Source organism: Papilio xuthus, unplaced genomic scaffold, assembly GCF_000836235.2.
Source record: "Papilio xuthus unplaced genomic scaffold, Pxut_1.1 DF827542.1, whole genome shotgun sequence".
Taxonomy (NCBI): Eukaryota; Metazoa; Arthropoda; class Insecta; order Lepidoptera; family Papilionidae; genus Papilio; species Papilio xuthus.
This window is the reverse complement of record NW_013531107.1, coordinates 4,957,262-4,979,971: the sequence shown is the minus strand read 5'-3', so window position 1 is coordinate 4,979,971 and position 22,710 is coordinate 4,957,262. Positions and strand designations below refer to the sequence as shown.

At 33.6% G+C, this 22,710-nt stretch overlaps 1 protein-coding gene across 1 annotated transcript; it reads right to left on the bottom strand.

Annotated features, from left to right (window-relative positions):
• Positions 1–843: 843 nt before the first annotated feature.
• On the bottom strand, positions 844–22,050 carry LOC106118887 (Cdc20/fizzy protein cortex). The gene is made up of 10 exons (XM_013313651.1): positions 21,929–22,050; positions 21,304–21,414; positions 20,613–20,796; positions 19,114–19,274; positions 18,597–18,751; positions 17,519–17,732; positions 16,865–17,066; positions 16,175–16,303; positions 15,806–15,919; positions 844–1,127 (listed from the first exon to the last, which is right to left on the bottom strand). Exons 1-10 carry the CDS (start codon positions 21,980–21,982, stop codon positions 1,039–1,041), a joined length of 1,413 nt encoding a protein of 470 aa, XP_013169105.1. The 5' UTR covers positions 21,983–22,050; the 3' UTR covers positions 844–1,038.
• Positions 22,051–22,710: the final 660 nt, after the last annotated feature.

Below are 22,710 nucleotides of genomic sequence, written 5' to 3'. Positions count from 1 at the left end.
CCTTTCCTTAATTTGTTTCTGATCTTCTTGAGGTGCTTCTCCGATTATCGGAGTTCGACGGTCCATATTTTTATGTCTTGAGCGAGAGCGAGAGCTGAGCGACACTCGCAAGTCCTGTCCACTCACGGCTGTTCGTTTGTTTTCATAACAACCTAAACACTTCTTAAGTATATTAACAGCGTACTTCATCTGTTTTTCCTTGCAATTTTGCATTATGTTATTCTATTTTAGCCCACGTCAAAAAGAAGGATGAAGGTTTTATGCGCGTTACCGAGTAATTCCAGTCTTGGTGGCTCTGATTTTGATTTTTTTTCATATTATTCTTGTATCTTTGTTGCATTTACGTTCCTAATCTAACATTTTAAATGAATATTTAGATAGTTGTTTAGTTCAAATATCTCCAAAATGGCAGAAAGGCCTCGATGAAATTTGACATACATATAGAACAAGGTCTGGAAGAACACAGAAGCTACTAAGTTTTTTTTTAATTTCGCGCGGATGTAGTCTCGGTCTAAACTTAGTTTTGTTTAAATCTAAGATATTAAATACCAGTAGGTCAGCGTTATTTAAACGATGCAAATGATTATATCTCTTTGTAAATATAATTTAATTTCTCTTAGTTGTGGTCATTCATTGTGTGTCAATATTTTGTCGATAGCGGTCCGGTAATTGCAATAAATTGCAAAATTTCACAATTGCCCCGGCCCCGCGCAATCTGCGCTATTAAATTTCTTTGATTCCTGTGACATTTGCTGATTAATTTTATGTCAATAAATGTTTAAAGACAATGTTATTAATGACTCAATTAATTTATAATTTATTAGCAATTGTGCAGAACTGATGATATGGTAGTTTCTCTCGCATTTGAAGGTCCAACGTATTTAGTAATACGTATTTTCAATATTCAATTGTAGGTTGTAAGCACAATTGTACGTTACAAGTATAGTCCGAGAGCGAGCTGCCTCGACAGCTGACGCAGACGGGGCCGCGGAGGAGAGCGAAAGAGTGCCCCTGGCCTGGTTCCGATACGTTGGAGGTTTAGTGGGTATGCCTCCGATATGGAGGAGAATCCCACATAACTAGCCGCGTCCCCACCGGGGTGCAGAGTATGCATAAAGCATTCCTCTCTGGAAAAAAAGGTTACAAGTATAGTATCGTATTATTTGTGGTCAAAAGTAAATCGGTATATTATTTTATTATTGAACTAAGTGTAAATACTCTATACACCGTTTTAAGGAAATTGCGCAAATGCATGAACGTTTTTACCGTTAAAGTTTAAATATTTTTTTTTACTTTGAAGAGAAAAAGATTAGTCCCCGTCGATTTCGGCTACGCTAGAAACGGTGAGTCACATCATAGGAACCGTTTAAAATAAACAATATTATTACCATGACTTTCAACTATTGAAACACGTAAAAAAACATGTTGCCATCCCGCTCAGATTCTTTAAAACAAAGAAAGATAACATCCATGGTTAGGATTAAATATATTTAGTTATATCTTATATTTGTGTTTGAAAGTTTATTTTTTATTTTATCAAATAATAAGAATAATTAAATAAAATACCATAAAGTTGCCGAAGCACGTTTACGCAATAAATTCTTTAACGTTCCGTTACGTGACAAACCGATACAGATCACAATACAGATGCGTTTTAACCTTAATTGCTTGTAGGTGGCAAACTAACTGACATGCGGACATCTATCAGATGTTACGGGGACAGGAAATTAATTAAAAAAAATGTAGCTGGTAAATAATGAATGATGGCCGAATATGTTTTGTTAATGAATTCATTCAGACGGATTCATTCACAAAATTATTCAAACTTTCGTGAGACATTATACTAAACTGATATATAAACACGGCTAAACACTCACGTATATTCGTCCGGTGGCGGCACCGACTAGTTTCGAGCCCATCGGGGGCCCTTCATCAGGATGAGTGGTACTGGTATTATTTCGCGGCGTGGTAAATAATACTAGTACCACTCATCCTGATGGGCCTCGATGGGCTCGAAACTAGTCGGTGCCGCCACCGGACGAATATACGTGATTGTTTAGCCGTGTTTATATATCAGTACATTCACAAAATGTTAAACTTCGACAATTTGTGAAAAAATTCATCATCGATTCCGCAAAGAGTTCGCATATTTCTTACAAAGAAATGACAGCCATTTTTTTGTACCATTCCAATTAAACATAGGATATGGTTTACGTTACGTATTTTCATTTACAATTTTCCTAGGCAAATTCTATACGGGCGGAGTTCATATTTTGCTGGTGACATAACCAGTTAGCGGTTGGAGCTTAGCGTCAAGCTTTCAATGAGTTTTTGGTTCTTTAATGCATCAATCACATGTTTGATGTGCATTACATAAGATGATTCATCTCTTGCGTCATTTATGCAAAGCTGAAGAAAATTTAAGAGTTTATACATTTTAATTGAAATTTCAATATGCGAACTACTTGAATATTTTTAACGTGTTATTTCTTAAATTTGACTCGTAATCACAAAAAACAAAATAGCATCAAGTTTCAATTAAATAAAATGATTACATAATTGTTAGCAACAAGCATATATCCTATGTTTATTGAGGTAAATGAAGTCGCGGGCAACTGTTAGTATTCGAAAGATCTGGTTTACACGTGCTAGCTTTGTTCCGGTTCTGTGTCAAATAAAATAAAAAAGCGGTTGACCGTCTCGGCTATTGCCACCATTTTTTGACGATCGGGCAAAAACTTTACAATACAATATTATAATAGAGATGTTTAACGATTTATTTAGCAATGAGATATTCGATTCATTGCGAGTTTTTTTTTATTTATTTCTTTTTTTTTTACTCTTTGTAGAAATAACTATTTTGGTGTTTAAAATTGCAAAATAATTTAACCCGAATAAGATTTACTCTAAAGCATATGCTTTTGAAAAAAGAGGGGTCTTTACAGACAAAGTGATCCTATAAGGGTTCCGTTTTATTCCTTTCGAGGTACGGAACCCTAATGAATGATTTAAATATATTTAACTTTAATAAACCTACTGTTTTAGTTGTTTTTATTTAGCTCTGGGTTTTACACATAAGATATACCGTTGAAGTATGTAGTAAAATTAATGTATCCCTTAATGAAGATTAAATGTTAGATTGTTGAATTCCAAATTTAAATGTATTTTCGTTTTATCTGATATTCACATATTTTTCAGCTGCGTTGTTAAATTCTTCTACTTTCTCTTGTATTTTTGCTATTTTATATTGCCAGTATTCGTTTATATCTTGCGCCGATCACATGATATTTAAGTAAGCTCTTTTGAAATTCTTTAAACTTTAAAATTGTATATAAATTTACATTAAACACACTTTTTTTCAAACTTTCTACTGTCCATGTGAATGATTGTAATAAGACAGTAGTTCCTTGATCCGACAGTCGACTGACAAGGCTCGTTCCGATTACTTCCAATTGTCTGCTCGCAAAAAGTTTTGTTTCGATCGGACCGAACACTTCGGTGACTCGTATCGTGTCATAAATCGATATTGCTCAGAATATGTCCGTTATTAAATTGCTTTGAATAATAAGTTTTATTACATTTTATACTGTTTGAAATAGGCATAATAAGCCTATAGTTATCTTACTTCTTACTGTATCTTACTAATGTTATAGAACCAAGTGTTTACATAGATGGTTGGGTGAATGTTTGTTTGAAGGTATCTCCAGAACGGCTGAACGGATCTCAATGAAATTTGGCATACATATAAAACATAGTCTGGAAAGAAATTTATTTTTCAACATTATTTAACTATAATAAATTATTTAATAAAACTAATTAATTAAACTACCAAAATAATACTATAAACTATATACTAAAACTAGTAGTACTATAGTCTGGATGTTCATATATGTTCTATATAGGTTACTAATTATTTTTTAAAATTCCGTGCAGATGGAATCGCGGGCGACAGTCTTTGAATAAATATTTGGAACACAGCTGTGATAAGTTTCGGCAGGAATTTCCCCATGTGAAAGGTGCGTTCCTAACAATGGCTTTCAGCAAGTTTATTAAGCAGGATTTGCAATACACGTGACACATGACAGCAGAGATATTTTCGTATTCTTTTACTAGGTAGAGGTTAAGTCTAGATAACTTACTTTTATTAAATATCAATACAATTTTACAATAGAAATGTTAAATATTTTTAAGGTTATATGAACCGTAGTGGTTTGTCACTAGTGTTAAACTAACTTATTGTTGAGCTTAATGTTTTTTAGTATTATATATTTAACCAAACCTGAGGCTAGTCATTCATTCATTTAGGAACGATATAACATGCCGTCCGCTCGTCGTACACATTTTTTTCAACTTATGAGTTAATCATTAATTCATACCATTTTTACCCGAATCCCAACCTTAGTGACCATCTAATGACAGAGAGTGTGGTATGTATTGTTAGGAAGAAAATCTGAAAATGTTGTCTTACTAAAATGCCGACGTTTATATCCCCTCACTTTTCATTCTGACACTGGGCTTTGCAACGAAAGCACGTCATTCGCGCCAAATGATTCTAACTTATACTGTATAAAAGTATGATACTGGCTGTGCAGAAAAGAATAAAACATTAATAGTAGAAGAAATTTATTTCATACCCATTTTGGTAAAATGTCATTTAACGCTCAAAATCCAACAGAACAAAAAATTGTCATACATTCGTGCTTAATTATAGTTCGTATGGTGATAATTTGCTGCACGATTTTCAACCCTAAGTGGGAAGCGAATTAAATTGTATTTTAAAGCATTTAAATTTGCTAATATCTCATTACATCAGGAAATAGAATCCAGTAACAATAAAAACGTCGAAGTGCCTCAATGTTACATAAAATGGTGTACATGTTTTATCGTAAGATCGCTAATAAAAGCTATGCAGAGCACGCGACGCGACAGAAGCCAACAATGGCTAACAATATATTTTAATGGGCATTTATTAAGTTGGCCGTATAATATCTGTGGTAGCGCGGCGGGAGGCTCAGATTATCTGCATCGTGCGCGCGCTACGAGATGAGTATCGTCACTACTGACACACACTTTTTGATTCAATCACGGACAAAGTACTTATTTAAAAACTGCCAAAAAAATTAAATTAAACTTATTTTCTTGAATACAATGCAAATGAAATTTAAGGGTCGATGACGAGAAATTTTATTTAAAAAAAATCTTGGCAGGCAGACGGACGGACAAAAAAGTGATCCTATAAGGGTTCCGTTTTTTTCCTATGATGTACGGAACCCTAAAAACGCTTTATTCTTTTACCTAGAACTTCATAAAATATGTGATATAGTCGGTTTTAATTATTTAAATGAATACTACGTAAGAATTAGAAAGTGGAATAAATCGCTTAAATATTTTCTTACATTAGACCTCACTGTCGACCGTCTATGCGTTCTAACAGGCTATGTTCTACATCTGTGTTAAATTTCAACGAGGTTTGTTGTGACATCCATTCATCCATCGATCCAGTTACATCCGCATTCATTTATCCACATTCGCATTTATAATATTGCTACGATAAACAGACTAAAAATATAAAGTTTTTTTTTTTAATATAGAAAAAAATAATCTAAATATTCCGAAATGTTTGCTAAGTTTGGTCACCCTGTTCCGTTGCATTCGGTATAATTCGGATGGTATCAAACACGATGACAATACTGCAGCAAATGCGATCACGTCTGCTCGTGTTCTTCTGACTTATCGTCTTCATTGCATAATGCATCTGTTTAGAAAGGCTCATTGTACTTAAGTTGGTTAAGCATTGACACTCTAGTAATATTAATATTTGATCTCATTTTTTTTTAACGACCCGGTAGTTTCCTCTCATAATTTATTGAAAGAAACAAACAGTAAAATTTAAAATATGAAAAAGTAATACCTAAAAAATTAAGTATACCGTTATTATCAATATGTAAATAACTTTACGCTTATTTTCCTAGAATTAAAAAAAACAGACATAAAGGTTTTAGTAGTAAGTAGTAATAAAGTAGTAGAGCAAAGATAATTACAAGTAGTACGTAGACTTTTACTAACAAGGGCCTAGAATGAAAAGTGAGAAAGTATTCGTAAAATTATCGCAAAAAGTATTAGATTTGTACTGCGCCCCGTATCGGCCGTAAAGTGCAACGACAAATCTATTACAAATTTTGTGGATACAGTTACGAAAAATCTCTCGCAAAATTTCGTATTAGGCCCTCAGATTAGCCGTTATTTAAAACGTTTAGTTGTCTGTTTGAATTAAGAATCATTTGCATCGCTATAAATTTAGGGCTATTAAGTCCTAGGTAAGTAATTCAAGAGCAGGCCCTAACTGGCCGGAGGAGCCGTGGGCTCGTGGGCAGTATAACTCAAGGGGACAAAAGCTAATCCTTGGTATATTGAAACTATTTTAATTTACACTATGTCCTTTACTATTGTGATTCCAAAGTTATACGATTCGTAATTTGCTTGAATAAATTTTATGTCGGACGTTTGTTAAGTATTACTTACTTTATTGTTTTAAACATATTAGTAAAATATGATCACTATTTTTATTTATTATATCAAAGAAATGAGTAACGTTACAAGTTTATTTGAGTCTTTAAATTTTATTACAACTTAATTGCTATATTAATTTTAAAAACCTTGCCGTGGATCAAGTGTGAGTTATATAGTTTTGCCTAGCTATTGCGCGAGCCTCTTCCGCGCGGAATTAAAAAAAAATAAGTAGCCTATGTTTTCTTCCAGACTATGTCATGATCCATGCCGCCGTTCTGAAGATACCTTTAAATAAACATCCATCTATCCATTCATCTATCAATATTTTCGAGTTTATAACATAAGTAATAATGTTACTACAGTCACTTTATGTGTTTATGTTTAACTTATATTAATACCTACGTTATGTTTAATTTTATACAATATTGTTAACACGTTCAATGCCGACTAGAGTTTAGTATATGAAAACCGTAGTAACGTTCAACGTGTTAATATATCTCTGTATAAAAACTTAAGGCGTTTTAAATTCATCGTGATATTAAAGAAGGTAGGATGTAAAGCGTAACTAAAGTGAACTTTACGCAGTAAACAGGCTACAATTTGCTTGAGCTCTGTGCTTACCCTATCTGGTCTTCACTTCCTCAGAGAAGATCGCCTGCGGGTGCGACCTTTATAATAAGGTGTGCCTATAGTGTTAGGAAAGCGAGTCACTTTCTAATTTATGATTGAACATATTATTTTGCTGCCATTAATGATAATTTCGATTCATTTACCACTTGCACTTTCGTTACCAAGACAAGTGTCAGAATTATTTGTGAGGGGACATAGACGTCGACATTTTTGTGTTAGATTTTCTTCCTAACAATATAAATAAATTAAAAAGAAAAAAGGTGTTAAAAATAACTTTTTTTTTATTTTCTTTTTAATAAAAAGTACTAAAAATTTAAAAGAAGACGAATTATCCGTCAAAAAGATACAAACGAGACCAAAATTAATGAGGATGTTTCGTTTCATTGGGACAGTAACCTTCCAGCTTCATCATCAGATCAGCACCATGACATCATAATATAACATCGTCACGCGATTTATGAAAAGTTTTAACTTAATTTCTATCAATTTTTATGACAAATTTCGGGAAAAGTAAATTAAAATAAAATTTTATTATAAATGCAAAAAGGAAATTATCTCTTTCTATCACTATTTATTGAAGTGTGATGTTATATTTTTTCCCGTTATCTTATCTAATGTAAACGTAGCCTTAAACTTATTACCACTCGTTCTCAACATCCCTGTAGCGACGCGGTCGCGGTCGACACCTGACGATTTGCCACCAACGGCACAGCCTTGATTGCGGTTGCGTTTTTACAAACCGAATACAATTTGCGGTTGATTTTACTTAACAAGCGTAATTCTGCTTTGTTGTACGACTGAGTTATATATAGAGATGTTCTTTCAATTACTATTTAGGTAAACGAGTACGATAATAAACACAACACACACACACAACATGTGATTTTAGCGTAGATGAGGATGACATGTAGATGTAACATGTCACGAAGGAGGGAAAACCTGAAAAACGTGAGATTTAAATTAATGGAAAAAAATCTTTAAATGTCGCAAATGGTGAGTGCGGAAAAACAGTACATCAAAGATGTAGAGGACAATAATTTGGTGTTTAAAAAATGATCATATCATTCGATTATGAACCTATTCTTTACTATTACACGATTCATTTTACTTTGAAGATAAAATTTCCGAGGGATTTAGACGCGAGTCCATTTCATAGAATTAGATTTGCGGCGATACATTAATTGGTGAGATGCATGCTTCGATTCCTTAGATTAGGTTAGTGTACCGTTGAAATTGCTTGTCTCGTTACCGGACCTAATACATTCTGCGGCCATTGCTATAAAGTTGCTATCACTGACACTCGTTAAGTCAAATTTTATAACACTAAAGACTGGTCTAGTTTATATCTGATATGAGAAAGCTTTCAATAAGAATTAATACAATGTAGAAAACTAGACACATCCTGTTTTACTATTTCTTGGATTGTATGGTATTAATAAAAGATAGTTGTGTTGTCAGTAAAGAAGAAAGCGACTTGTTATTGACGCTATGTAATAAGACATAAAAGCGTCTTGACAGACAGACGTATTGACAACAAAGTGATCCTTTAAGGGTTCCGATTTTTTCCTTTCGAGCTACAGAACCCTAAAAAAGTCTAAAGTGTGTTTCATTTGAATAGGTTGACTATATGCACTGAACGTCGGTGGCTCAGTGGTTAAACGCTTGACTTGTAATGAGCAAGTCCTGGGTTCGAATCCTGATGTACCAATGTGTTTTTCGATTTTAGATCTACATGTGTACATTGATCCGACGTTCTTACGGTGAAGGAAAACATCGTGATGCAACCTCTGCACATATCCGAGAAGAAATTCAAAGATATGTGTGAAGTCAACCAACCCGCACTTGGCCAGCTTGGTTGACTATGGCCTAGTCACCCTTAACTTAGGGTAGGCTCCGAGCTCCTCGGTGGGGACATATAGTGAGCTGATGATGATGATGATGATGTGTAAATTTATCCGACGTTCACAAGTTGAAGGAAATCTGCACATATCTGAGAAATTCAAAGATATGTGTGAAGTCGACCAACCTACAGTGGAACTACGTAATTGAGTATGGCCTGGTCACCCTCTACATTAGAGTAGGCTCCGAACCCTCAGTGATAATAGCTAAGATAAATTAGAATATTAATATTATTGCATAATTATTTTTAGAATTTTTTAATTAGAATCCTTTAGCGCGAATGACGTGCCTTCATAACAAAGTTCAGTGTTGATTAGTGAAGGGAAGTCGACATTTTAGTAAGGCTAGTGTTGCGCTAGTACACCGGCACAGTGTCGGATTCTCTTCCTAACATTATTAAGATTATCCAACAACGTGTTCTATCTTCCAACAGTTATCGAATTATGATAGATAATTGCGTCACTTTCATTAAACCAAATACAAGACAATGTAACGTTCATACATTGCAGTCTGCTTGGCATGTAGCTTTGACTTGTGGCTTAGCTTGTAGCGTTTGCTTGTAACTGTAGCTTGTAGCTCTGACTTGTAGCTTCGTTTGACCTGTCAAAGTGGATTCTAGCTCAGAGAGCGGCGGGTAATAAGACAATAAAGCGATGTATCAGTATGTATGTATGTATGTATCAGTGCAGTGAGCATTCCCTTTGTGATGCCGCGCACTACTCGATACAGACTGCTCGTGAAGCATTAGGTAGAGTTTAGAATTGACAGCAAAAAATATTTTATTTCGATGTTGTAAGGATATTAAATTATTATGATTGTTTAAGTTTTCTATAATGATTGACATCTTATTAAAGCTACATATATTTGATTTCAGAAATAACCATTTTAAAAAGTTTGCTGTTCATTAAAAACAAATTATATTTGCATAGTAGTAGTCTGGAAGAACACATTCCGCGCGGACGGAGTCGCTGGTGACAGATAGCATAAAATAATTATTACGCCACGTGACGTCGATCTTCGTTGCAAAGTAGCATTTATTTGTAAAATAAAATTAAAATAAATGCCAGCTGTTGTCTTAAAGTAAGTCTTTATATAATTATTAACAAATAAAACGTACAATTAAGCAATCATGTTAAATATACAAGCAAATGCGTTGCCTTTAAACGATTACATTCAGATGTCTTGGAGTTAAAGACAACATCAGTGATTTCGTCCAGCGCTATCTTCGTATATCTTCGTACACGCACTACAATTAAATTATCATAGTGCAGTCACTGCACGCGACCGTTGAGTTATTGAGACGGAATCGATACTGCGGTCCTTATGGAAAATGACTAACTTGGAATTTATATTTTCTTGTACAAAAGAAATGTTAATTTTAAAATCTTCAAGTAGATTATGCAATAATCTTACTAATATTATAAATGAGAATGTTTAGATGGATGGATGAACTTATCTCCAGAACCGTTGCGTAGATGTCACTGAAATTTGGTACAGCTGTAAAATATAGCCTGGAGGTAAACATAGGAAATTAAGTTTTAAAACATATAGAAAAAGTCCATAAAAAAGAGAACAGATATTTGGTACGGTTTTAAGCAATCTGTTTTTTTTAGTTCTTTACTACAAAGTAAATGTTTCTAAGTAAGTTTTTATATAGAAAAATGTCTAACCAATTTTCTTTTGTTTATTGATGTAAAATTTAATAGAAAATTCTCTTTCTCAATAGAGTTATTTAACATTTTTAAATATTTTTTTGTGATATTTGAGTTACGTGCTTTTTCCATCCGCATCCACGATGGGTGGCTAACGTCAATTACGAGAGTTATTGCAAGGACAGATCGTGAGCCGCGGCTATGTCCACAGTATGTATGTAAGGTGCACGTCGATAGATACATTGAAGCGCGCTCAATGCAGACCAGATTATAGCCATGCAATTTTGATATTAACTGTAAACCACCGGCTATAGTAACAAAGATCAAAGTCGCCTGCACTATATTGAGATTCACTTGTTTCCGGATTGGTGATTTGACAACTAAAGTTCGAGAATCAAAGGTCTAATGAAGGTTAAACAGGCGACAGTTTTTTTAATTTCAAATAATGTACAAGAGAATAAAAAAACGTAACAAACTAGAAGTTCAAAGTTTCTATAACAAGTAGATTATATAACAAATTAAGAAATATATAAACATGCAACGGTGTATATGTAAATTATTAAAAACTAGCTAACACCCGTGACTCCGTGTGAGTGAATAAAAAAAAACATAATAAGTGGCCCCAATGTATTTATCCAGACTATGTTCTATATGTATGCCAAATTTCATCGAAATCCGTTCAGTCTTTTGTTGGTACCTTCAAACAAAAGCCATCCATCCACCTAAACAATCTCAATTACAATATTAGTAAGACTACTCGCTTCTAACGCATTATTTCTATGTCAATTTTGTAAGATTTTTTTGCACTATAGCTATGAAATCAGTGGACTATTTCAAATGTAAAGAGACGTTAATTATTATATACATCATTTAATTTTCCAACGTCAATGTAATTTTCTGTTGACGCGACGATAATAATATCTTAATATACTGGCATCTTTCACACAAGGGTAGAAGATCAATTTGTTGCAGAAGTACAGTGCAGTAATTCTATTGTTAAAACGTACTTACCGTGAACAGAGTACTATTATACTCCTATACCACTGTTCTACCTTCGTGTGAAACGTTAGGCAAAGGTCATAGTAACGCCCCCTATACACACATCATTGTATCTTTCCCGCGCAAAACCAACATGACCGGCCCCGTTTAAATTAACTCGCTCTTTATTGCAATTTATTTTTGTATCTTTTGGAAACACATGTTGATATTTTTGAGTAATTATTAATAACGATAGCCAATTAATGTAACGGTTACTAGTTTTAACTTTCAAGACTTTCCTTAACAAATATGCGTATAATTGAACAAAAAAAATTGATGAAAAAGTTGTAATAAGTGTTGCTTTGTATTAATTGCGTTCAGAAAGCTGTAATTTGATATTGTTGGATATATTTTCGAAGTGTATGTAATATTTGAGTAATTGCTGTTAAGGCGATAAATGTAAGGGAATTTTTGTTAAGAATTTTTAATTTTTGAGAAGGTTATGATGATAAATTGTGAATGTGGCATTTCACTTTTGAGATGTTAATTTAGTTTCACCGTTGCATTTAATTACGTATTATTTGTGAATAAACGATCGATACATTTTAGTACATTAATATCAGGTGTTATTTTACAAAGAAATTGTCTATGGAAATTATACGCAACTTTGTACTTGTACTATTTAAACATTTACGTCTTATAAACTATACCGTCGCATAATCGTTTATGTCTTTTATATGAACAAGTTGCCTCTACGAAGAACGATATTAAGACATTATGAAAATGTTTTTTTATTTCTTGATATACTGCGTTTTAAATTAGACTGCGTATAAGCGAACGCCATTTTGTGACGTCATAGGTCTCTAATCGAAAATCCAGTCAGTAAAATAGAGAAGAAATAACAAAATAATAATTACGTTCGAATTTTGAAAAATGACCGGCCACTAATAAGTGGTAATTAAAAAATTATTCGAAATTCGAACGTAATCAAAAATGTTTTTTTTAAATAGCTTTAAGCACATCGACTTCAAATTAACTGTAACTTTGGCTTTTGCGTTCATCCTTTCGCGCAATTTCTATTAAAAAACAGTATAAAGATTTTACATATATCCATATGTCCAATAGTGAAGTGGCACGAACTGATGAAGATGTTGACAATTATAAATGTGATGGTAGATTAATCAATCATTGTTTTCTGATATTGGTAATAAAAGTTTACCTATTGCATCATTTCAGTTATTGTATCGCATCGCTTTGCTCTGTCGACGTTATCTCAAACTTTATTGTTATAACTAACGCGGTGCGATGTTGAAACGACTACATTTTGCATCTTTATTATGTTCCAGAATCGACGATCTCTGTTCCCTTTGTTTAAATGATAACGTTGTCTGTTATTTTATTACCTGGTGTATTTAAACATTAAGTTTTATGTAAAGGAATTGTAATACAGAATTATTTTAGTTGCGAAAATTCACAAAAAGCTTCAGCGTGTAATGTTAAAAGCTTGTTAATGTTCCATAACAAATTTTATGAAGCTGTATTGCGAATTTCACTAGATTACACGTACTACGAATAGATGAAAGAATATCCTATGATGCGTTATTTAGTAGCAGCGCCATCTAGTGGTTATTGCCATAAATTTTAGCTGTCAAACGGAATTATACTCAGATAAGTTTACCCCTTATTGGCATAATATTTCACTTTATTTCTTGATGCCGTATTAAAAAAAAATACAAATTATCTTTAAAAATAGCAAGTTAAATAAACTGTTCTGTTAAAGGTCAAATATTAGAAATATGTTACAATGACGGTAGTTGAAAGTAAGCATTCAATCTGAGTTAAACGTTTAACGCTGACTATGATTGCCCGCACTCAATTCCAGAGCTAACAATTTGAGACTATAAAACAGAAGGTCGTACCCATCAGATTGTTACCAAGATTACGTACTTGAACAGTTCAGATCGAACAGAACATTGTTTCTCAAAGTGTTCGACTTGGGGTCCAACAGGGTTTATCATCATTAGCTCACTATCACCACTGAGGGGCTCAGGCTATAGTTAACCAAGCTGGCCCAGTGCGGGTTGGTAGACTTCACACATATCTTTTGAATTTCTTCCCAGATATTCGCAGGTTGCATCACGATGTTTTCCTTCATTGTAAAATGATAAGAAATAAAATTAAACGTTCAAGTTATAAAAGTAATCTAGTAGCAGTCAGCGGTGGGTGGGGGAAGATTTAATGACACCATTGAACTTTATAAAGGCAAGAAAAAAGTTTGGGAACCTCTGGATAGAACAATATTACAAAGGCGATCTGAATTGCTTTGTCTATGGAATTAAAGTTAAATGTAATAGCAAATAAAATTATTGTTTGTTTATGATAATTAAACTGTAGCATTTAATATAAAAAAAAAATATTAATTCACAAATAGAGCGAAGGTAATTGCAACTTACGATTCAACAAGCATGATTAAAAATACACTAGATGTCGTGAAATTAAATAAAAAGATAATTAGTAGCCTATGTGTTCTTTCAGACTATGGTAAATAAGTATGCCAAATTTTATCGAGATCCGTTCAACTGTTCTGGAGATACGTTCAAACAAACATACATCCATCTAAACATTCGCTTTTATAATATGAGTTAGATTTACTATGTTATTAAAAGACTTGAAACTATAATCTTATCTTTTTTCTACTCAAGATGAAAACGAAAGTAATGACAGTTTGTACACATGTATAAATGTGTCGACAATGTAAACTCAATGGATAATATACGTGAGAACTAGCAAATGTGACCGTAACATATCGATGGTCTGTCCGCTTCATTGAATCGTCAGTGTGTAGGACGTCGCAATAAGCGCCTTGCTAATTTATACTCTCATTGTTTCCGATCACGAATAACGTTCATACATCTCGCCCATTTAATATACACTATACTTATACTGTTGCAATATTTGTATAGTAAATAAGATGATTTTGATTTAATTCATTTTTTGTTTATCAGTTTGTCATTTTTAATTTTTGATTATGCAAATTAATTGCAGTTATCTGAATTTATCTATACTAATATTATAAAGCGGAAGAGTTTGTTTGTTTAAACGCACTAATCTCAGGAACTATTGGTGCGATTTGATTTTTTTTTGTTGGATAGTCTATTTATAAAAAAAGGCTTTGGGTTATATAACATTAAGCTGAGACCAAATATTTTTTTTAATTCCGCGCAGACGAAGTCGCGGGCGGTAGATTTTTTTATATCATAAAGTGGCAAACGAGCGTCCGGCCACCTGAAAGCGCTGAAATAGCGAAGTGATCGTTGCCCATAGACACGCGCAATTGCGTGTGTCTATGGGCAACGGTCACTTACTTATACTTATTGCGTTGCCTATTTTTAATAGACGGAGGAGAGGATGCACAGAAAGAAAACATTTTTCCTTTCCATGCATCCTCTCATCCGGAAAGTCCACTTCCATTCCTTTCCTTATAAGAAAAAGGGTAGGAAGGGAAAGAGGACTAAATTAGGCCTCCGGGACGCACACTCTTTAGACTGTAGGCGGAATTGCTTCCACTTGACGCCTGTCTTCTGTGTGGTCGTGGTATTTCAACGGGCGAATCGGGCTAATTCGTGCGAAGATGTCAAAGCGGGCTCTACCACAGCTAGCCTTAGTATAAAATTACTGATCTGGCAGATAATATAACATGACAATTATATTTATCGATTTACTTGTTTATTATTCCTAATATTACTTTTTCATTACTTAAGTATTCTCCTAAGTAGAAAGTTTCCGATTTCCTTCATGGCTTTAAGGTATCTTTTTCTTATTTTAAAAACAATCGTAATTTTATAGTTGCAAATTTTATTTCCAACCAATAAGTTAATAAAAATTTACATGCATTTAAAACAAACGTACATACAGTTAAACCTGAATAAGCGAGAATCGTAGGGACCGCAAGATTTTTCACGTTAATAGAGGTGTCCCTAACCATAGTTTCTCGCTAATGGAAGTCACCCGTCAGGACCGGACAATGACTTTCGCTTATAAAGTTTTCTCTCTTATAAAGTTCTCGCTTATTCAGGTTCGACTGTAAACAACTAACATGATAATAAAATTTATTTATCTAAACGAGAAACCCATACTTGTAACATCTAGATATACTGGCATTGTTGAGAAACTTTTGTTTTTAATTTTCTTTTTTTTATCTTCTGGAAGAAATTTCCATATTATTAAGTCCTCATCTGAAGTCGCTGAAGCTGAAATAAAAAAAATACTTTGTATTCAGTTTTTAAGTTGTAAGATTCCACCCGAGTTAAATAAAAGCCTATAATTAGTTAAGAAATTAAGTAATTTACTTAACCATATTAAAATGTAAATTCTTATTCGAATCTTAAAACATATGTACATACATTGGTCGTCATTTAAAAGTTAATATTTTCTTGAATTATTTCAAAAAATAAAAAAATCTTAAATTGTAATTAGAACATTAAAAGAAAATTGTGGAAAAATACCTAGCAATGTCCCATCAGGATTGAAGATCATGTACCGGACTCGATCTGGAAACTTCCTGCCGTCGCCCCAGTGGTCTACTGCCTTGTCGTGATCACTCAACACCACCAGTTGTGAATTTCCGTTTGCCACTACAAAGAAACTTCTAGTTCTAATTACGATTCAGTGATGTTTCTAAGGAAGATGCCACACGAGTGGTGCGGTGCCGCAGAGTATGGAAGATTCAAAAGACCACACCATGGAGAGAATATGCCAGGTATTTAAGCATTTTTATGTGAGTTATTCGGTATCTTTAAAACATATCTACAATGTATTTATCTATATATTGTTAGGAATAAAATCCGACACTGTGCCAGTGTACTGGCGCAACACTAGCCTTACCAAAATGTCGACGTTTATGTTCCCTCACTAATCATTCTGACACTGGACTTTATAAAAAAAGCGCGCCATTCGCGCCAAAGGATTCTAATTAATACATAAAATATAAAAATCAATTGCTATTCGTTAGTCTCGCTGAAACTCGAGAACGGCTGAACGGATTTATTTTATCTTGATCTTGAAATGTTCGTTGCGGTCTATGGAAAGTTTAAAAGGCGAGAAAAATTTCCGGGAACTGATTAAGTTTCTTTTTTCCATTCCACGCGAACGGGGTCGCAGGCGATAGCTAGTTTGAAATAAATAAAATATCATACCATTAGGGTTGTATAAGCTAACAACGAGTTCTCCACTTCTATGATTAAATCGCATGGTGTCGAGGTAATAGTTTTTGTCGCTGAGGCCATACTCTGCGATCCTGCCGGCAGGTACATCCCACATGACGATTCGTGCGTGAATGTCTTTCGTAACCGTCCCAACGCCTAATAGAGCGCTGCGCCACGGATGCCAGTTTATTGCCTGAAAATGAAAACAGTTGGTGAAAACACAGGTGTGTTTAATTCTAGATTAAATATGTGAAATCGTTTGGTGACCACTTTATAGGATTGCATACACTTGTTACGCTTTAGCGTCTACAATATAAACTATAGATGTGACAGTATAGTGACTTTATCGTGTTTGTACTAAAAGTCGTGTTTGTGCGCTCTTCTTATTTCACTATACTCTCTTTGGCTTGAATCTTACTAATGTTATAAATGCGAATGTTGTTATAAATGTTGTTATATATACTAATGTTATAAATGCGAATGTGGATGGATGGATGTTTGTTTGAAGGTATCTCTATACGGCTGAACGGATCTCGATGAAATAAGACATAGACTACATATTATTTTAATTTTCCGCGAACGGAGTCGCGGACGACAGCTAGTAAGTCAATAAATGTATGTGTGAGTTAGAAAATGTTAATTTACTTTAACAGTCCAATTAGGAGACACCAGTGTGGAATATAATTCAAAGGAGGGCCAGCATAGAAGGTAAATATCATCTTGTAAGACTGACGTCACGGCTAGGAATCTAGCGTCGGGGGATATTCTTAGTAATGATATAGCTACTTTTGCCATTCTTCTTTGCGACATTGGTCTGTTATTGATAGTAAAGGATCTTATCCTCCCCTCGGAACAGCCCCTGGAAATGTAAGTAATGGATTAAATAACATATTTACTGTTTAACAATAACCACAAATATAAATGGGCCTAATCACCCTTAACTTAGGGTAGGCTCCGAGCCCCTCGGTGGGGACATGCAGTGAGCTGATGATGATGATGATGACAAATATAAAGGTTTTATCCACATGAAAGCTAATAGGCGGCAGACAATGTCGTGTGATAGAGATTTTCGTCAGTTCGGGGTATAATAAAATTCATATTTATTCAAGCAAAGACGAAATGGCTTAACCCTTTAACTAGTAGAAGTAATTTTGTGTCTCGGAAAAATAAAAATTCCTTTGGTTTGGTTTATTGTGGGTACTTTAATAACTTTTATTAAAAAAAAAAAAAATATTTAGTGGAAGAAAAAAAAAACATGGTGGCAATATCCTTGCCAACACCAGTATGAGCTCTGTTAAATTCTATTCATGGATTTTCCTCTTGCAGTTGGTGAAATAGCGTCACTAAGTTTTAAGGTATTGGTACTACAAAGTGGAAAAAATCATAAAAATGTTGGTGGCACACATATTGCCACCATCAGTAAAAGGGTTAAGCATTTAATATACTTCGTCGATTTTATCTTACTTCTTACTAATATTATAAATGCCAATGTTTAGATTGATGGATATATGGATGTTTGTTAGAAGATATCTCTGGAACAGCTCAACGGATCTTGATAAAATTTAGTACAGATGTAGAACACAGTCTGGAAGGACACATAGGCTACTTATTAAGTTTTTTAATTCCGCGCGGACTGTGTCGCTGGCAACAGCTAATTTCCTTATGTAGGTATTTAGTTATTTCATTTAACATAAGAGATTTGAAAAAAATCTTGTATACTTGCATAACATAAGACTGGCCAGTCGGACTCCATTCGAAGGCTGTTATTGCGCAGTTGTAGTTTTTCCCTAAAAGTATATCGCAATCACAGTAACTGTTGCTTATGCATTTCGAAAGTTCGTTATCGTGAATTTCAGCTCGTCTACCAGTCGTTCCCAACTGAAAATTATGAACAAACTTATATGATTACATAAGTTAATCTTATTAAAGTTATAAATGCGAATGTTTAGATTGATGTTTGTTAGAAGGTATCTTTGGAACAGCTCAACGGATCTTAATGAAATTTGGCATAGACGTAGAACACAGTCTCGAAGAATTCATAAGCTACTAATTAAGTTTTTTTTTTTTAATTTCACGCTGACGGAATCCCGTGCAACAAATAGTTGGTATATAAAATGGGCCTGGTATTCATAGTAAACTTCAATTTATTTCACCACTATTTTAAAGTATATAATGTTTAAAAAAACTATCTTAATTTTTTTGTTTGGTTGTGCGTTTTTTTTTAAATATTGATAACTAACCGCTAGATATTCAGCTCTGGGATGGAACTTGCAACACATCGTTTGGTTGGATGTTGTCGATTGCTGTATTATGTCCTGCGTTTTCCAGCTCCATTTATGGTAAATATGTCCTAGGGCTGCCACAAGCACATTATCACTGCCCCAATCAAGAAGTTCTGGAACTAAAATTAACACGAAAAATGTAGTCATTTGATTCGAAAACTACTTAAGTGTAAAACGTTTAACACTTTTTAAAAGTTTTGCTGAAAAAATAAATTAACTAAATTAAATGTCATAATTAGTTGTAATTTAAAGGTCTAATTCTATTAATCTAATAATCTAATATTTATTATATTAACGATGCGTTAATTTAAAAAAGTAGACTATTTTTTTTATTTTCCTAGACCTGATTAAGTAGACGTACGAGTTCGAATGAAAAACTTTGATTCATCGTTCCTTGTGCGTACTGCAAAGGATTGGACCAAGTTACCTTCGTCTGTCTTTCCATCCAAGAATGACGGGTCTTCAAGACTGAACATTTATTAAGCTAGCACGTACAATCTTTCGACCGTATCACTTAATCAGATCGTTGTCAAGTGCTTATTCAATATAAAAAATCTTAATTCACCTGTACACTTACAATTACAAGGAATTTTTGGTTTAATATGTATTTTGTCTATAAAATTATCTTACAACAGGTGCTGTAGGCTATTAAATTAATGTACACATTAGTCCGCAGCGAGTATTTTAATCTTTAAATTCTTAATGTCAATACGAAGTGTAGTTTGTTTGTCCGATGTTTTCGTAACATACGTTATCGAATGTTAATATATTTATCAGGCTAGATATTGATAGCAATTAGTAGATGTTACCCTTATCTACAAGAAGGTCGTAATGAATAACATCCATTTTGATAATTTTGCTATAAATTTTCATCATCATATCTCAATAAGTATATATAATAGGGCAAAATAAATAGAAGCTTTCATATCTCGTTCTTTATCATAAAACCAAAAAAATAACATAATTTTATTCTACAAAAACAAAGAAAATGACGCAAAAAATAGCCCAAAAGTAACTCAGTGCATGCAGTTCATCAGCTCACAATACATCCCTACCAAGGGGCTCGAAGCCTACCCTAAGTTAGGGGTGATTAGGCCATAGTCAACCACGCTGACCCAATGCTGGTTGGTTGACTTCATACATATCTTTGAATTTCTTCTCAGATATGTGCAGGTTGCACCACGATGTTTTCCTTCACCATAAGAACGTCGGATAAATGTACATATGTAAATCGAAAATCGAAAAACACATTGTTAGATGGCGGGATTCGAACCCAGGACCTGCAGATTACAAGTAAAGTGCTTTAACCCCTGAGCCACTAACGCTCAATGTATGCAGTTACGAACCAAATAATTCCGATGCTGGTGTATGACACGGACAAACATATAAATGACAGGGACACCTAAGTAACTAGTTTAAAATGTCATTCTTTTACCAACTTGTATTTAGTTACTTACAGTCAGCCTCACCGTAGCGAGGCAGGTCTAGGATGCTGTCAGCCGGAGCGAGATATTTCCTCTGTCGCGGTACACACGGCCACGCTGGGATCATTTGCTTCTCATATTTATTTAACTCATCATCAAACCCTAACACGCCGTAGAGAAGAACAGCGTGTTTCTTCTGTTGTAAGTATTTACTATCCTGTAAAACACATTGGGTATTTCTTTGACTTAATTCCTAAGTAGAAGTTAATATAAAAACATAAGCATCGCAAACATAGTATCAGCATAAGCAGTCTACTTTAAACGGTGGAGTGTGGTAGTTACAAGCAGCATGGTTCGCTATACACGGTCAACAGTTTTCTGACGCCGATAAAACATGCTGCCGACTGCTTAAAGCTGTCCGTCTATGACGGCCTTTAAACACTATATTATCTTATCATCATTAACCAAGTACATAATTATATTACCTCAAACATCCACTACGCTTAACTATAAGTACCACATATTGTCATCCCTTACATTAACTTTAACAAAAGAGAGACAACAATATGTATTAGTGAAAATGTACTTGTAATCCTCAGTTACCTACGACATTGGAAACATTTTAATGTCTAAGTTAAATTTAGGAGTTAGATTTACAAGATAGAGGATTATCCCCATTTATAGTCAAATATAGTGAAAATATAAATCCATCGAGGTAACTTACCCAAAGGTCGCAGCTTTTAGTAGGTCTTGGCCACGAGTTGCGCCTGCGCTTTTCCTCAACAGCTTCTCGTGCTGGTACGAACCTGTCACTCTGCCGCCGCCTCGTGTTACACTGTAATATGCATATAACACATTAAAAAAGTGTTGTTTTATATTGTTTTCTTTTAAATATTATAAGGTGGTAAACGAGCCAGTTGCTACTTGAAGTTGCCGAAATAGCGAAGTGACCGCTGCCCATAGACATTCACAATTTCAGTTGCCTAACATTAATCGAATTCTTATATTCTTAAAACATAACCTATAGTATTTTAATAAAAACTTAACTAAGGATAATTTTTGCAATGTTATATATTATTGTATGAAAAGCTATAGTCATATAACATAGCTAAATTATGTTTTGTGATTTTTTAATGTTTATAATACGTTTTTCTGTTTAATAAAGTTTATGGCAATTAATTGTTCGGAAATTCAATTAATATACATAATTTTGTACCAATGTGTACGTAATAATGTTAATTTCAAACTGAGTTAATCTGATAAATAAACAAAAAAATGTATAGTAAGTTTACGAGATAAACGTTGATTATTTTATATAGGCACAGGTATCATAGAAAATAAACACTTACAGATTTTTTATCAAAAACATATCTATCCATAATTTCAACAAACACTGTACACATTAATATTGACTAAATAACTACGACGCTCGTCAACAACACTAAGATATGTTAATAAACTACCCTCATATTTCAACTTATTCTGGTTAAAGTCAGGTGCGATTTAAAAACGTTTCGTTAAACTTTTCACTTTAATTAAATACTTGATTTAATTTTTATTTATAGTAAATTAGGGGTGTGCTAATTATTCATAAGATATTTGCACACCCCTAATATTTAATGGATTTCAGAGTCATCTTTTAATCTCAACGTTTCGAGAAAGATTTTGGTATTAATTTTAGCATTCGTGAATAATTCGATTCAAATTACGAATCGAATAATTTGATTCGATTCTTTTGATTCGAATAATATTCGCACACCCTTACATGTAAAATACTTCGTACAAAATGTTCACATAAATATTATGACTTCTTTGTTTTTTATCTTTTGTTAAGGCTTGATTAATTACTTTGAGGCACGATTCATTCACATGTCTGTTTCATATATTCAAACTTGCGGATAGACATTTTGAATTAAACTATAGTTATTCGTATGTTTTCAAAATCTATTCGAACCTTGTTAATACTTATGATCCTTAAAGTAACAGTTTGTTTATAAAATTAGGTAAGTTTTGACAGTATATTTTATGAAGTGCTGTCGCCCGCGACTCCGTCCGCTTGGAATTAAAGAAACTTAATAAGTAGAATATGTGTTCTTCCACAGTCTGTTCTACATCTGTACCAAATTTGAGC

Excerpts from the sequence above, each read along its gene's own strand:
- LOC106118887 (XM_013313651.1), bottom strand. The coding sequence starts at position 21,982 with ATGTGTACAGTGTTTGTTGAAATTATGGATAGATATGTTTTTGATAAA. Across the intron at positions 18,752-19,113 it reads CCAGAGCTGAATATCTAGCG|TTGGGAACGACTGGTAGACG; the intron begins GTTAGTTATCAA and ends CATAATTTTCAG. Across the intron at positions 1,128-15,805 it reads AGTATATCTAGATGTTACAA|AGAGGAATGCTTTATGCATA; the intron begins GTATGGGTTTCT and ends CTTTTTTTCCAG.